Source organism: Chiloscyllium plagiosum, unplaced genomic scaffold (assembly GCF_004010195.1).
Source record: "Chiloscyllium plagiosum isolate BGI_BamShark_2017 unplaced genomic scaffold, ASM401019v2 scaf_967, whole genome shotgun sequence".
NCBI classification, from domain to species: domain Eukaryota; kingdom Metazoa; phylum Chordata; class Chondrichthyes; order Orectolobiformes; family Hemiscylliidae; genus Chiloscyllium; species Chiloscyllium plagiosum.
In genome coordinates, this window is record NW_025212091.1 from 1 (window position 1) to 16,823 (window position 16,823).

The 16,823-nt window shown below is 40.0% G+C and overlaps 1 protein-coding gene across 1 annotated transcript; it reads right to left on the reverse strand.

Annotated features, from left to right (window-relative positions):
• Positions 1-1,845: 1,845 nt before the first annotated feature.
• On the reverse strand, positions 1,846-16,523 carry LOC122547301 (stAR-related lipid transfer protein 13-like). The gene is made up of 6 exons (XM_043685950.1): positions 16,417-16,523; positions 14,816-16,203; positions 12,034-12,213; positions 8,965-9,124; positions 7,813-8,011; positions 1,846-2,862 (listed from the first exon to the last, which is right to left on the reverse strand). The coding sequence occupies exons 1-6, from the start codon at positions 16,420-16,422 to the stop codon at positions 2,648-2,650; spliced, it is 2,148 nt and encodes a 715-aa protein (XP_043541885.1). The 5' UTR covers positions 16,423-16,523; the 3' UTR covers positions 1,846-2,647.
• Between the last annotated feature and the right edge of the window lie 300 nt (positions 16,524-16,823).

Consider the following 16,823-nt stretch of genomic DNA (forward strand, 5'->3'; position numbering starts at 1 on the left):
ATAGTTATTTTTACAAACATTATGCATTAACTGTGCTGTAGCCCTCCCACCTTATTGTTGCTAATAACAACTCATAATATCGTGGAGGGGTGATGCTGGAATAGGTGGCGATGGCACTGGACCTATGAGCCTGAGGTCCAGGTTAGTGTTCTGTGACAAACATTTCTGAAGAAACTCAGCAGGTCTGGCAGCATCTGTGGAAAGAAAGCAGAATCAATGATTCAGGTCTGGGGACCGTTCGGTTTCTGGACCCGAAACATTAACTCTACTATCTCTTCACAGATGCTGCGATATCCACTGAATTTCACCAAAAATTGCTATTTCAGATTTCTAGCATTTGCCCGGAAGTGATTCCATGTTGTAGAATTCTTTGATTTTTTTGTTTAGTGCTCTGGGACATGGGTTCAAAAACCACCGTGGTAGCTGGTGAAATTTAAACTCAAAGAATATCTGGAATTGAAAGCTTGCCTTAGTAATGGGAACCACTGCAGCTAATAATTGTGAGTGTGCCCTTCGGGTAGGGAAATCTATAGTTCTTCAGGTCAGGCAGCAACCCAGGAGTAGGAAAATCAACGTTTCAGGCAAAAGCCCTTCAGGCCCAAAACGTCAATTTCCCTGCACCTGGGATGCTGCCTGATGTGCTGTGCTTTTCCAGCACCACACTCTCAACTCTGATCTCCAGCATCTGTAGACCTCACTGTCTCCAAATCTATAGTTCTTACCTAGTCTGGCTAACATGCAATTCCAGCGCAACAGTAACATGACCAACTGTTAACTGTTTTGTCTGGCAAGTCACACAGTTCAAGGGCAGTTAGGGATGGACAACAAATACTGGCATTGCCAAAGACACCCACAGGAAAAACAGATCAAAAAGAAATTTTAAAAATACATAGGTTTAAAGGACAGACCATAGATTTTTTTGTTATTCATTCATGGGATCTGGGTTTCGCTGGCTGGGTCAGAATTTGACCATCTCTAACTGTCCTTGAGAAACCATGGTGAACTTGAATGGCTGCAATCCATTTGGTATAGGTACACCTTCAATGCTGGTAGAGTTTGTTCCAGGACTTTGACCCACATTTGTCTCAATCGTCCTTTAGTACATTTAACGCCATCAGTTCTGTTACTTTCACCAGTGGATTTTGCTTAAGGAGAATATGGTGGAAGCAGTGTATGTAGATTACCTGTAGGCAGTCAATTGGATGTCTCGAGAGTTGAAAGTTTACATAATGAGATGAATTTGAGTATCATGCTGAGCAGCAAAGTTGTATAACCCAGGGCTCAGTGCCAGTTATAAATTTGTTTTCTGTACATAAACATGTTTGCATTTAGCATTAGCCTAATGGAAAGATAAGTGACAACAGAAAATTTAATGACAGTCAATTTTTGGTCAGATTCAGACCAGTTTCTTTGCCTCCCAAGGTTTATTTTCTCATTCTTATTCATATTAAATTTTCACTGTCAATTTTGGTGGGTTTCATGGAGAGATTCTCTCCATAACCCCTAGCAGGGTTCACGCCATCTTTCCAAATTCACCTCATTGCCTATGCACCATGTCCCTGTGTTGCTCTACTCGGCAGAAGTACCAACCACTGTTGGAGCCACGGTGGCTCAGTTGTTAGCATTGCTGCCTCACAACACCATAGTCCCAGGTTCGATTCCAGCCTTGGACGACTGTCTGTGTGGAGTTTGCACATTCTCCCAGTGTCTGCGTGAGTTTCCTCCGGTGCTTCGGTATCCTCCCACAGTCCAAAGACATGCAGGTCAGGTGAATTGGCCATGCTAAATTGCCCATAGTGTTAGGTGTATTAGTCAGAGGGAAATGGATCTGGGTGGGTTACTCTTCAGAGGGTTGGTGTGGACTGGTTGGGTTGAAGGGCCTGTTTCCACACTGTAGGGAATCTAAATCTAAAAAAATAGATAAGGCCCCATGAGGGGGATGTAATTAACAGCACAGAGTCAGCACAAATCATGGCGACTTTTTACAAAAGATTGCTTAGGCCAAATTTAAAATATTACGTGCCGTTTTGGGAAGCTAATAAAAGACTGTAAAGTGTATTAATCTGTCAGGATATTGTCTATGAGGGGTTATCAATTTGTAGATTCTAAAAGAACAATGAAAGATAATAGGAGCAATTTCTTCACTTATCAGGCTGAGAGAGCATACCATATATTACCACAGAGAGCAGATTACATAGAAGTTATTTCAACTTTCAAAAGGAAAATTGGATAAACATTTGGAAAAAAAATGTCTATGGGTAAGAACAGTTCCCTCGAGCAAAGAATTGTCACAGACAAAATATAATGGCCTCTGTGTATTCAACTTTATGATTCTAATTGGATCAAGCTTTGCTATTTCAGATCAAAAATCATCAAAAAAGATTCAGACTTGAAAAGCACCGACTCAGGATTATAACTACAGAAGCAATACGGATTTGAAATATGGCAGAATACTTTAATCATTAGTTTTTAAAATCAATGGAAACACATCACTATAGGTTTAGTTCAGGATCGGAACTTTGTTGGCTGGCAGTGTTGTCAAATTATTTTGAACCTCTGCTACCCATAAATATGGTCAAAACATGCCAATTGTTTTATGCTAATTATACTGTTCAGTTGGACTCATAATACCCAGGAAGCAAGAGGCCTACCTTGGGGAGGAGGAGCCTTTCTTAATTAAATTCAGGTGGAAGAGGGAGGGTGCCAAACAAACGGCAAGGTTCATGGGAGTCATCTGATTTTCTGTTACAGAAGTCACGTCACTAAGGAAACAAAGAAGGGTTTGCAGAACTTCACGGTTTTCATCCGACATCAGCATGCTGGCTGCCTGCACTGCCTGTAGCCGCTGCTCCCTGGGAACATCTGCACATCACAGTGCAACAGACAGTTATAAAACACATCAACAAAAGAAGTTAGATACTTTAATGTTCAAAATCATTTGCATTTGATAGATCACTGAGCCTACATCTTAATTTATCTTTTTCAAAAAAGACTGAAGATTCCATAATCCATGTTTAGTAATTTTTGCATAATATTATACAGTCAGAGATGTATAGCATGGAAACCACCTTCAGTCCAACTCATCCATGCCGACCAGATATCCCAACCTAATCTAGTCCCATTTGCCAGCACCCGGCCCATATTCCTCTAAACCCTTCATATACATAGACCCATCTAGATGCCTTCTGAATGCTGTAATTGTACCAGCCTCCTCCACTTCCTCTGGCAGCTCATTCCATACACGCACCACTTTCTGCGTGAAAACAATGCCTCTTAGGTCCCTTTTATATCTTTCCTCTCTCAGCCTAAACCTCTCAGTCCTCTTGTTCTGGATTCCCCCAACACAGGGAAAAGACTTTGTCTATTTATCCTATCCATGCCCCTCATGATTTTATAAACCTCTGTGAGGTCATCTCTCAGCCTCCGATACTCCAGGGAAAACAGCCTCAGTCTATTCAACCTCCCCTTATAACTCAAATCCTCCAACCCTGGCAACATTCTTGTAAATCTTTTCTGAACCCTTTCAAGTTTCACAACATCTTTCCAATAGGAAGGAGACCAGAACTGCATGCAATATTCCAATAGTGGCCTAACCAATGTCTTGTACAGCCACAACATGACCTCCCAACACCTACACTCAATGCTCTGACCAATAAAGGAAAGCATACCAAATGCCCCTTCACTATCCTATCTACCTGTGACTCCACTTTCAAGGAGCTATGAACATGCACTCCAAGGTCTCTTTGTTCAGTAACACTCCCTAGGACCTTACCATTAAGGTGTAAAAATCCTGGTAAGATTTGCTTTCTCAAAAAATGCACCGCGCATTTATTTAAACTCCATCTCCCACTCCTCAGCCCATTACTTCTAACAACAATCCTATACCTAGTCTCTGAACTAGCCTCTAGCTTTAATCGTAAAGCCAAAATCTACACAACACCAGGTTACAGTCTAACAGGTTTTCAGAGTGCGGCTCCTTCATCAGGCACCTTTGGAGCAAGATCATAAGACACAGGATTTATAGCAAAAGATCTCTGTGTCATGCAACTGAAACGATATATTGAACAAACCTCGATTACTGGTAAGTCTTTGATCTTTTAGAATGGGTTGCAAGTTTCAGTTCTTTAACATTAAAATCCCAGAACTTCTTTTAAGTCATATTCAAGATAACTTAAGGTTTTATTAAAAAAACGTGACATCTCAGCTCAGACAGTGCATTAAAGGGGAGGTTAGAGTCTGTCTTTATCCCAATCTAGAGTCAGACTGGTTCCATTTCCAAAGTAGGAATTTGTAAAATGTTACATGGATTAACTGCTTGCATTGACAGCTCACAGATAGTATGCTTTCTCAGCAAAATAGAATGGGTCAGCGGTCAGGAACATTCGGCCTCAGATCTTCGGGTGACCATCCTCCAAGGTGGACTTTGGGATATGCAACAATACAGAGTGGCCGACAGCACTCTGAGCAGAGGCTGATAGCCAAGTACCCACGGGGATGGCCTCAACTGGGACCTTGGGTTCATGTTACACTACTGGTGACCCCACTACACTATACACTCTCAATCACTACATACTCACACTCACTCAGACCCACCCCTCATACACACACATACAATCAACACACTCGCACCCACTCTCTCACAGACTTATACTCTGTCGCACTCGCACACAAACTACCAAGCACGCACATATGCAAAACACACTCACATATAAATTTATGGAGTGAATTTGCATAATTGTATTTGCAGAGACATTCTATTTTTGCTCAAAAAGCATACAACCTGCAAGACGTCAATCCATGTAATGTTTTATAAATTCCTACTTTTGAAATAGAACCGGTCTGGCTCAAAATTAAGATACAGACAGACTAGCCTCACACCTTCAATGCATTGTCTGAGCTCAGATGTCACCTTAAGTTATCTCGAGAATGTGACTCGGGATTTACATATTAATGAACCGAAACTTGCAACCCATTCTAAAAGAAGACAGACTTAACAGCAATCTTGGTTTGTTCAATATATCGTTTCATTCGCATGATAGAATTTATAGCAAAAGCTTACACTGTCTCTTATGATCCTGTTGTACAGCTACCTGATGAAGGAGCAGCACTCGGAAAGCTAGTGCTTCCAAATAAACCTGTTGGACTATAACCGGGTATTGTATGATTTTTAACTTTGTCCACTCCAGTCCAACATTGGCATCTCTACATCATGGCCTTAATAATAAAGGACACGAGTAGATAATCTATGGCATTTTTCAAGACACAATGATCCAACCTTCACTTTTGCAGATAAGAGATCAAGAATTCAACTGTTAATGGAGGATCGGTTTAGAAATCCCTATTTTGTTTTAATTAAGTCAGGATGTCAGCATCACTGGCTGAACCAACATTTATTGCCCATCCCTGGGAACCCTTGAGAAGGTGGTGGTGAACTCTCTTATAATCAGAGTTATGCAGCACAGACCCTTCATCTACGCCAACCAGAAATCCCAATCTGACCACTTGCCAGCATTTGGCCCAAATCCCTCTAAAACCTTCCTTCTCATATACCCAGCCAGATACCTTTTAAATATCGTCATTGTACCAGCCTCCACCACTTCCTCTGGCAGCTCATTACAAACATGCACCTCTCTCTGCGTGAAACAGTTACCCTTCAGGTACTTTTTAAGTCTTTCCTCTCTCACCTTAAACCTATGGTCTCTAGTTTCGGATCACCCCTTTCCCCCCTGCCCCATCCTAGGAAAAATACCATTGTTATTCACCCTCTCAACGCCCTTCACGATTTTACAAACCTGTATAAGGTCAGTCTCAGGGAGAAAAACCACAGCCTATTCAGTCTCTCCCGATATCTCAAACCCTCCATTCCCAACAGTATCCTTGTAATTCTTTTCTGCACCTTCTCAACAACATCCTTCCTATAGAAAGGTGACCAGATTGTGATACGCCTTGCAGTATTCCTTTTTGAACTGCTGTAATCCACTTGCTGTAGAAAGACTCAATGTTGTTGGCAGGGAGAGAATTCCAGGATTTTGACCCAGTAACACTGAAGAAATGAGAATACATTTCTAAATCAGAATGGTCAATGGCTTGGAGGGGACCTTGCTTGTGGTAGTGTTTCTATATATCTGCTGCCCTTGTCCTTCTAGGTGTAAGTAATTTGGAAAGTGCTGTTCAAAGGGACCTTGTTGAATTTTGTGAATGGTACACACTGCTGCTACTGAACATTGGTGGATGGAGCGTGGAAGCTTATGGATGTGGTACCAATCAAGTGAATTCCTTTGTTCTTCTAGACTATTGCACTCATTCAGGTAAGTGGGGAGTTTTCCATCACACTCTGGACTTGTTCTTTGTAGATGGTGGACAGATTTTGGAAAATCAGGTGCTGAGTGACTTGCTGCTCTTGCAGCAATGGCTTTAATATGGCTCATCCAGTTCAGTTTCTGGTCAATGGTAACCCCCAGGATGTTGACAGCGAAGGATTCAGTGATGGTGACAATATTGAATGTCAAGGGGTGACGATTAAATTGCCTCTTACTGGGAATAGTCATTGCCTGGCATGTGTGGTGGGAATGTTACTTGCCACGTTTTAGCAGCAAGCATGGTTATTTTCCAACTCTCGCTGCATTTGAACATGGAATGCTTCGGTAGCTGTTGAGTTAGCATGGTGGCTCAGTGGTTAGCACTGTAGCCTCACAGCACAAGGGACGTGGGTTAGATTCCTGCCTCGGGAGATTGTGCAAACTCCACACAGACAGCTATTCTCCCAGTGTCTGCGTGGGTTTCCTCCTGATGCTCTGGTTTCCTCCCACAACCCAAAGATGTGCAGGTTGGATGGACAGGCCAAGCTATATTGCCCATAGTGTTCAGGGATGTATAGGTTAGGTGCATTAATCAGGGTAAATCTGGGATAGGGAAATGGGTCTGGGTGTGATACTCTGAGGATCAGTGTGGACTTGTTGGGCCAAGTGGCCTGTTTCCACACTGTAGGGAATCTATGATCTATTCTATGAGTCAGAAATGGGCTAAACGTGGCACAAATCATTGATGAACATCCCCACTTCTGATTTTATGGTAGAGGGAAGGTTATTGATGAAGCAGCTGAAGTTGGCTGGGCCTAGGTCACTACCCTGAGGAATCCCTGCAGAGATGCCCCGGAGCCGAGATCATTGACCTCACACAAAAAACCATATTTGGTCAAATGCAACCTGGATATCAAGGGCAACTAGTAACCACCCTCTTTGGGACATGTGACCTATAAGTTTTAACTAGGGTCAAGAATTGGGAACACAAGAATGGGAAAGGAATAAACGGATATGTTAGTAAGGTCAGATGAAGGAATATGGGAGGGTATTCACATGGACCAGATAGCCTAATTAGCATTTGCTGAATATGCATATCATGTTATTTGTTTAACTCTCAAAATGTATTTACAAAATCAGCTACTTTATGGGATATCTGATATAATCAACATCAGAAACAATGAATCTATGCAAAAAAATCAATAGATCTCATTGAAAAGTTCTGGAATAAATCCTTACTGGGACAATTTCAGTCCAGACTCTCATTCTTTATAATAGAAAAAATGACAAAATAGCAGATTTGTTCAAATATTAATTTGATTTCATCTCCATTTTGTAATTCAACTTCTGTATTATAATCCCCAAAAGAACTTTATCTTTGTTATTCAACGATTCATCTAGGATATTATTAATTTAATTTGATTAATAAAAATTCAGCATGGAGAACAAAGCAGGATAGCTCCATTAAAAAGCTATAAAAATCGATGTTATCTATCGTCAATGTGTTGCTTACACTGATAGATATGCAGGAAAGTTTCCCCTAGCTTGCTACTCAGGAGAGGATCTGGGAGATCTCGAAAGAACTGCTTCAGCATATCGGCTACATCATAGGCACACTGATCTTCATAACTAACATTGTCTGGAGAAGCTTCGTTCATCTGTCGAAGAGCTTGAATTCGGGATTTGGCCCCAGATTTCCGAAACAGACCCACCTGGAATAAAATAGAAGTATTAAAATGGAAAAATATCAATTAGCTGTAAGTGTGCTGTAAATGATTAAATTCATTAACTTCCAGGGTAGAGCCATTAGTTGTAAAATAATACTTAAACATCTGCAACAATAAGTCATAGGATTAATTATCGTGTGTGTGGCAAATGAGTGAATTGCATGTTTGCCAACTCAATCAGCTGTTCAGCAGTTACTTAGTAAGTTCAAGATATCCTCATAATTGATACTCAGATGTTTAATCTTCATGTGCTCATCTTCAGCACAAACCCATTCATCTTTAAAAATGAACAGCTTCCTCTTAATTGTCATATTCCTTCCTGGAGAAAACGGATGATAGAGAGTGGTTATGTTCTGTAAAGGGAATACAAAATACATAATGTGGACATATCCACAGCCATTTGAGATTTCCACAATATGCGACGCAGGCAGTTTTTGGTGGCCTGAGAGTTTTCTTTCTCGGTTGAATACTGGACCGTATTTCATTTGGGTGCTTTTCAATGCAGACAAAGTGAGGATTGAAGTTGTTGGAGAGTCAGAGTTGAAAAGTGTGGCGCTGGAAAAGCACAGCAGATCAGGCAGCATCCGAGAAGCAGGAGAGTTGGTGTTTTGGGCATAAGCCCTTCATCTTGACATTGAACGTTTCTCTCTGCTGAACTCTACCCACTTGATTCCACATCTTCAGTTAAAGAAAAAAATACCCACATTTGCTTGTCTATGCTACCAGTCAACCAAAGTTTAATAATTTCCCATCCAATTTAGAAAATTGGTAATATATATCCCTCACTCCACAAAACCTGGCCAGTTAGTTCCATGAAATGTTTAGCAGATTTTCTCATGAATACTGACATGACACAGAAGATATTACACCAAATATAAATTTTGATGTCAATTACATCTATGATGTTCTAGTCAGTTTCAATACATTCATTCATGTACCTGATCTAGACAGTGGTTCCTTAGGTAACGCATGGCTTGCTGAATGCTCTGAGGGAGAGGCTGTCCTGTCCTCTGTACATGAACTACCAAAGGCACACCAAAGACATTCTTGTCTTTGTAGTCAGGTACTTTCACTCTCTTCATGAATTTGGGCACAGACCTGCAAGAAACCATGTGACGTTGCTTACTAAAGATGACATGGTCCACTTAAGCACAACATGACAGAAATACAGTGCACCCTGCTTATTGTTGAAAATAATGTCAAATGTTAACTTAAAAATATACCACAAATACATGATTTAAAGAAATAAAAAACATGTTTTTTGATTGGATTTGATTTATTGTAGTCATATGTACCTAAGTACAGTAAAAACCCTTGCTTTTTAAAAAAGCTTTTTTTTTGTAATCTGAGAATAATCACTTCCTGTCAGCGATTGTTATTATTGCAGAGAAGTCAGGAAACCAACTTATGAAGTCTACATTCTAAATTATAGTTGAGCAAGAACTACACAAAAAGCTTTTCCAATTCACCAGACTATTACTGATTCATGAACATTGATCAGACTGGACATGATTGGAATGAAATCGCTTCAAAACATAAAAAGAAATTAATTTACATGAGCTATTCTAACATACCATCCTGCTGCCTGAAATCTACGAATATGACTGTCACTGAAGAACAGCAAGAGGTCATTCAGCCAACTGAGCCTCTTCATTTAATTAGATAATGCTCCTTGTATTATAACACCAATTTAAAATCGGCCTGGATCGAGGAGTTGGCATTAAAGAGAAAACAATCATGGTGGTTTAGCACTCCAATCATGACCAATGGAAGCAATTATAACTTATAGGTTGCATAACGAGATAATTTTAGACAGCAGATTTTTAGAATGCTTTCAGCAAGTTGAATTCATATACTTCATGATAGCTCAAGGTGCTTCACAAGAATGAATTATTAAACAAATGTATAGACTAAGACAAATAAGGCTAGATGACGAAAAACTTAAAGAGTTAGGTTGTAAGAAGTTAATAGCTCCTTGAAAGTGGAATCGCAGGTAGATAGGATAGTGAAGGTGGCGTTTGGTATGCTTTCTTTTATTGGTCAGAGTATTGTATGAGGGGCATGGATAGGATAAATAGACAAAGTCTTTTCCCTGGGGTCGGGGAGTCCAGAACCCTAAGCATAGGCTTAGGGTGAGAGGGGAAAAATATTTAAAAAAGAGACCTAAGGGGCAACTTTTTCTCACAGAGGGTGGTACATGTATGGAATCAGCTGCCAGAGGAAATGGTGGAGGCCGGTACAATTGCAACATTCAAGAGGCATTTGGATGGATGTATGAATAGGAAGGGTTTGGAGGGATATGGGCCGGGTGCTGGCAGGTGGGACTAGATTGGGTTGGGATATCTGGTCGGCATGGATGGGTTGAACCGAAGGATCTGTTTCCATGCTGTACATCTCTAAGACTCTATGATTATCTAAAAAGATGGAATAATAAGAGGAGGAGGATAGGTTTAAGGAGCCAAACTTCTATCATTGGCAACTGAAAGCAAGCCACCAATGGTAGATTGTGGAAAAAGCATGGATAAGAAAGAGGACAGAATTTGAGGAAGTCAGATACTTATGGGAGAATACATGGCTCTTAATTATCACCAATCTTGTGCTATTTACATAGGTTAAAATGTGTTGAGAACGTGAGAAGGTGACATCTCTGACTGGCCAGCATTTATTTCTGTTCCTTGTAGCCTCCTATTGCTTCTGGCAGGGGCACCTGCACTCCCCATTGAACCAGGGTTGCTCCCCTAGTTTAATGGTAATGGTAGAATCGGGGACATGCCAGACCATAAGTTTGCAGATTGTGTTGGAGTACAACCTGATGTCTAACAGCGCCTCACGGATGCCCGGTCTTGAGTTGCTGGATCTGTTTGAAATCCATCCTATTTAGCATTGTGATACTGCCACAGAATACAATGGAGGATATTCTCAATGCGAAGGTGGGGTTTTATCTCCACAAGGACTGTACAGTGATCATGCTTTGCTGTTGATCAAATCAATATGACCAGCTTCCAAAGGAAATGGGACAGCATTCTTTTCCAGGTTAATGATTTAATTTGACATCTCTAATAACCTAGTCAAAGAGACTCACGCATTATCGTAAACACTAACGCTGCTTGATGACAGGTATAGGTGAACACTGACTTAGTTCGACAGGATGTGAAAAGTGGAGATAGATTTCCACCTTTTACAGGTCAATGCACAAAGTATTTGCCTGAGCAAAGAAACATTCCAGGCTCTCACAGACATTGTCTTTATTTCAACCTTTGCAGACTCAATTAAGCAGCAATATCTTGCAAGTGTTGTTTTAAACTTTAAATGTTGCTGTGTGACTCATGGGTGAACAGAGAAAAAGATAACAGTATTTCCTTTAATAAATCAGGAGATCGCCAAGTGAAATCTCCAGAAAGTCTGTGAACACTGGAAAATTGGATAAATTTTAGAAAATCTTGGAAATACTCAATACTCAACAGCATCATCTGTGGAGAGAACATCAGATTTAATCTGGAATAAAAAAGTAATCTTAATTATGACAATATAGCAATGCCAGTAACACCCACAACCCCCCCCCGCCGCCATGAACATTTACTAATCAATGAGAGATCTGAGCAGTCCTCGATGTTGGCCTTTGTGTCTCAATTTGAGGGCAGCCTGGAGGTTGTTTTCTTGGTTCACCTCACGGTGATGGCAAAAAGGGAAACAAGCAAAAGATCAAGTACTGCATTAAATATAGGTAAATTATGCCTCTTATTTGTACTTACTGAAAAGGCAAACAAAAGTTGTGCTCAGAAGAATGCGCAACTTCCTACCCGCCATTTTAGAATTCTAGGATTCCAAAATAGACTCTAGACAATCCCATTTAACCATTTAGTGTGGCAAGGGGAGGTTCTAATTATTTTAAAAATGACAGAATTTCATCCACTTCTGATCCCTAGCAACGACCAACTTTTCAATTTAGAAAACATGACAAAGACGGTTTGTGGTTTCACTGCTCTCAGACTCAAAAGATAACTCACCAGGTCCACCCATGTTTGTTTGATGGTGAATATTTCTCCATTATTGCTGTGAGTCGAAGGAGGGAAAACTTCTGCAGCAAGTTGAGCTGAGCTGCTGACTGATTGCTGATCTGTAGTGAAGCTAAAGTGAGGCTAAGTCGATGTGAAATCTGGAAACTGTGCCACCGTAACCTTTGACGTCTATGAATATTGAAAAAGTATTAAAAATAGAATTAAAAAGCTAAGTGCAGCCACATATAATTTGGAAACTTTACATCGTAAAAAGGAAAAATCGAATCATTAACCATTTATTGTTTACTATTTATGCATCATTAATTTGCTGCACTATAAGTATTATGCCACAGCATTGCATTGGCAGTAGAATTTAGCTGAAACTCCCTGCTTTTTGAAATAAAAAAATCCAAAACAACTGATCTCGAACCTTTGTAGTGGTGCGAATAATATTCTGGAGGTGTGTTCATGCACACAGGTTTGCATATTGCGCTGATAATAAGATCAATCTAGTATTCAAAGAATGTAGGAGTGAAGAGCCTAACTTGAGTTTTACTCCCACGGGTGAATAGAGGGAGATTCAAGGCATGTAATCAACTAAAGCGAGAGCACAGTAATCATTATCGTAACCATCTTGAAAGATGCACAATTTTAGAAAACAATAATGGCCTGTTGGAACGCTTCAATTAGTAACCATGTAAAAAAGAATAATGATGATCAAAGTTACAGTGGGAACCCATACATTCATAAACAGTGCCCCTTTAACTATAAAACACAGCATCACCAAGATAAGTGCAGACGCCCATGACAGGATATACCGAGGACAAAGCTGCAGGTGGCCACAGATTATTGCCTGTAATTCACTGCACATTAAGCCACAGCCGATTCTTCATTGCACCCAATGTTGGGTCATGAGTTGAAATGACATGGAACCTTACAGGAATCAGACTAGTAAGAGAAGAGTACAGTAGACCTTGTGTGTAAGAACAGTGGTACAAAATGGCATAGACCTTAGTATCGAATCAGTGATACATGGTGTCATACAAACTCATGAGACATTAGGTCAGTGATGCAAAGTAACACAGAACCAGACAGGACATCAGACTGTCGATGCAGAAGCACACAATCTCAAAGCTTTAGATGCATTACAAAAGAAAATAGTCACCTTGGTCCGAATACAGAAGCATTTGAAAATCCAAAAGTTACTGCTTTCAGGTAACTCCCATATTAATCATCAATTGTCAACCCCCTTTACCAGAGGGAAAAACAGCAACACAGTAGCTTAAGTAGTAACTTGTTGCAAACCAATTTTTCCTCTTTACTTCTCATGACTAGGGTGATAAATTTGACACACTGCTTTCACAATTGGTCAGGTCATAAAATTACTATGTATTACAAAAAAAAATGACGGTAAGAAATAGGAATAGGTTATTCAAATCAACAAGTTGCACTGCCATTTCAGAGGTTCATCGTTGATCTGACTCTACCTCAACATCATCCTTAAAATAATGAATTTCGTCAAAACATCACTAGGCTGTACCAATAGCAAATAAGTGGAAGCAGCCCAATTCAACAAGGGAAACTGCAATTGAGAAACCTGATTGAATTTATTTGTGAAAGTGACGTATGTGGTGGATGAAATAGGCTTGAGATAAGAGACTATTCAAAAAAGGTTAAGTTTATGAATTTCTCATCAATAACTACTTTTCAAAATCTCTAACCAAGGTTCCCAATGGGAAAACGTGACTCACTTATATCCCTTGGTCTTTGTAAATTACTTCCATACTAAGGTTTGGAAATAAAAGTGCCCAAACCAACATTGGTGGTCCTTAAAATACAATTATCTGGACAACTTCAACAATCAAAAGACAACATACAGGTTTGAATCTGTTTAAATGGAAATGATTGAGCCTCTTGAAAGGTACATTTGGTTTATATATTTCGTCTGCACTTTGCTCGGCGATGATGCATTTTGTAGTTAAAGAGGCACCATTTATAAAAATAATTTCTTTACCTATTTTAAAATTATTCCAGCATCAACTACTGGGGTGGATGATGGGGAATCAAGTACAGCGTTGAGTTTGCACTCTCCCCTATTTTATTCTCTATCAAAGCTGATGGGGATTGAAATGTAAAATCAATGTTCTATGTGATTGGTAGATTCTAGTCTGTTGAGTCAAGTTAAAATGTACTCAATTTCCATCTATTTTATTAAAGGTACTTTTTTGTCCCCCCAAATCAACCACCCACAAATATAGTTCTAAGTGGACAAAATCATCAATATGATCAATTGTTGCATCTATTGACAGTTTATTTGAATGCCAGACTAAAGCTGTATGATTTGGTCATTTTTTTTCCTGCAAGTCTCAGGTTTATTACCAAATTGAAAAGAAAGCTCTAGCTTTTTGCTTTGGATTCCCAAATGATATAACAATTTTCATTCTAATGAAGGAAAATCTATTTAAAGATACAAAGAATGATTAGCTGCTTCAAGAAGTACTCCCTTATGCGCACAGCAATCATGTCCACATTAATAAACCAGTTAAATGTGCTAGGTGGTCTAAATTGCTATTAGAAAGCAGATTGTAAGAGAATGTTAACTGGGAAAACCAATTGGCTGTCTTATTGACATCTCAGCTCTGGATTAGTTATATGCATTGATTTTTCTGCATAGTCAATAAATGAATTGACACACACACACACACAAAAAATCAAGACTCACTTTTCGTTTGTACCAGCAATTTTCATCTTCCCAGCTGGAATAAGCCAGAATAACATTTTGGCTACTAACCTGCTAGGTCTGGTTAAAGATGCCCCTACCCCAGAGTCCCTGCGGTCTCTTAGTCCAACAGCTTCAGATTCATTCAGGGATTGACCATCTCGATCAAGGTCACTGGGTGTAGTCTGACCATCTGACATAGAATGCCTTTCAAAGTCAAGCATTATTTGATTGGACGTGTGGAATTGGCGTTCACAGACAGAGAGCTCATCATCCTGTATTTCAGGTAACACGTTTCTTGACCAGTGGTCTACAATCTGTTGCAGTCCATTCACATGCTGTAAGATATCATCTAAGTGAGGAAAAATATCTTCTTTTTCCAAGTCCATCAAATCACCAGTGCTGGCATATAAATGGGATCCAGGTACGTTGTCATAGATGCTGATCCTGCTTCCTTTTGGATAGCAATTCTTGGGTTTGTTAATGTTGCATTTCTGTTTTCCAAGAGAGATGCTTCCAGTTCGCCAGTTTACAGGATTGTAGTTGTCAGTCGGAGAAAGGCTTTCAATGGAGAGTGCCTTTGGAAAAGTGCCTGGTTTGTGATCCTTTGGAATGTGAACAACAAGGTTTTCTTGGGAACGAAATTCATTTCTACGATTCTGATCTGCCACTTGCTTTGTTGTTGTTCCTGACATGAAATCTATGTCTTCAAGGTACATGCCACTACGTTTGTTGGTAAAACGTCTCTTCCGTGATTTTAAACATGGTGTACTTACAGCGCTGCTGCTGGTTTCCGAGTGGCTATCACTACTGGATTGAGCCAATGATGAAAATCCACTTTTGGTTGTATCTTTTGCTAAATTACTTAAGCTTCCATTGACTATCTCGATACATTGCATGGTCCTTAGTGACTCAGGCTCTTGTTGCAATACAGGTGAGCTAATAACCAATGGTCCAGATCGCATCGTTCCCTTGAATTTATGAGAAGTTCTTGGTCTCAATGTTTCCATACGCTTTAGAAGATTCTTAGCCTTTGCTTTTGCGCTTTCAGTTTTTAGACCAAAACTATAGTTTGTAAGATCTTTTGGAGTCTGAGACAATGAGCTATTCAGTAAGGTGGAATCTGGCATTACTGCGGGTTCAGCACAGTTTAGAAGAGATCTCTCTGGATGTTCTGTGGTTGCACAGTTTCTTTCTACAGTTCTACCAGCTGAACTCCTGCTATCACTTCCTCCACTGCTTTCACTGTGAATGGAGGAGACTTCAGGCTCACTGAGATCAGTGAGGACACTTTCACTGCTAGTTGTATTTTTTAACTTTGTGCCACCTGCAGAAAGCTGACTGTCTTGCCTGGGAAACAGCACATCAATGTCATCCAGTCGGGACCACCTCTTACTGCTTCTTTGAAAAGTCCATTTATCGCTAATTGCGCACAAGTCATCTTCATCAGAATCCTCACTCTGAAAGAGCAAATACAATCGTTACATTTTTTTCATATTTGACAGAACAGAATAAACAAGTTACAGAAACTATGCACTTCACTGCCTTCTTCTCTTTTGTTATGCTGTAAGATTGAGCAAGATAAGAATGTTATCGGAGGTTTTATCAGATGTTGTGCACACAGGAAGTTGTAATAAAGTAGTGTCTTAGGAAACAAGCTAAAACGAACATACTTGCATAAAGACCTCTGTGGCATTGACAATTCTTCAGCATTCTATTTAGTAGACAGTCAGTAGATCCACAGACAAAGTCAGTTCAAATAGAGGCACCAGGAGTTTGAAAAAAAAGTGAACTGGAAAATGCCATCTCTGGAAAAAAAAAGCAATGATGTAGAGGTGCTGGTGTTGGACTGGGGTGGACAAAGTTTAAAATCACACAACACCAGGATATAGTCCATGAAGGAGCATTGCTCCGAAGGCTAGTACTTCCAAATAAACCTGTGGTCTAGAATCTGGTGTTGGTGATTTTTAACTAAAAAAAACACGAGTGAACTCCCAAACCCTCCCTTGCCTGGGACCGGGTTATATAATAGCCAGAACCTAGACTTCTAGAAAAAAGGTGGAGGGGGCCACAGCCCCAG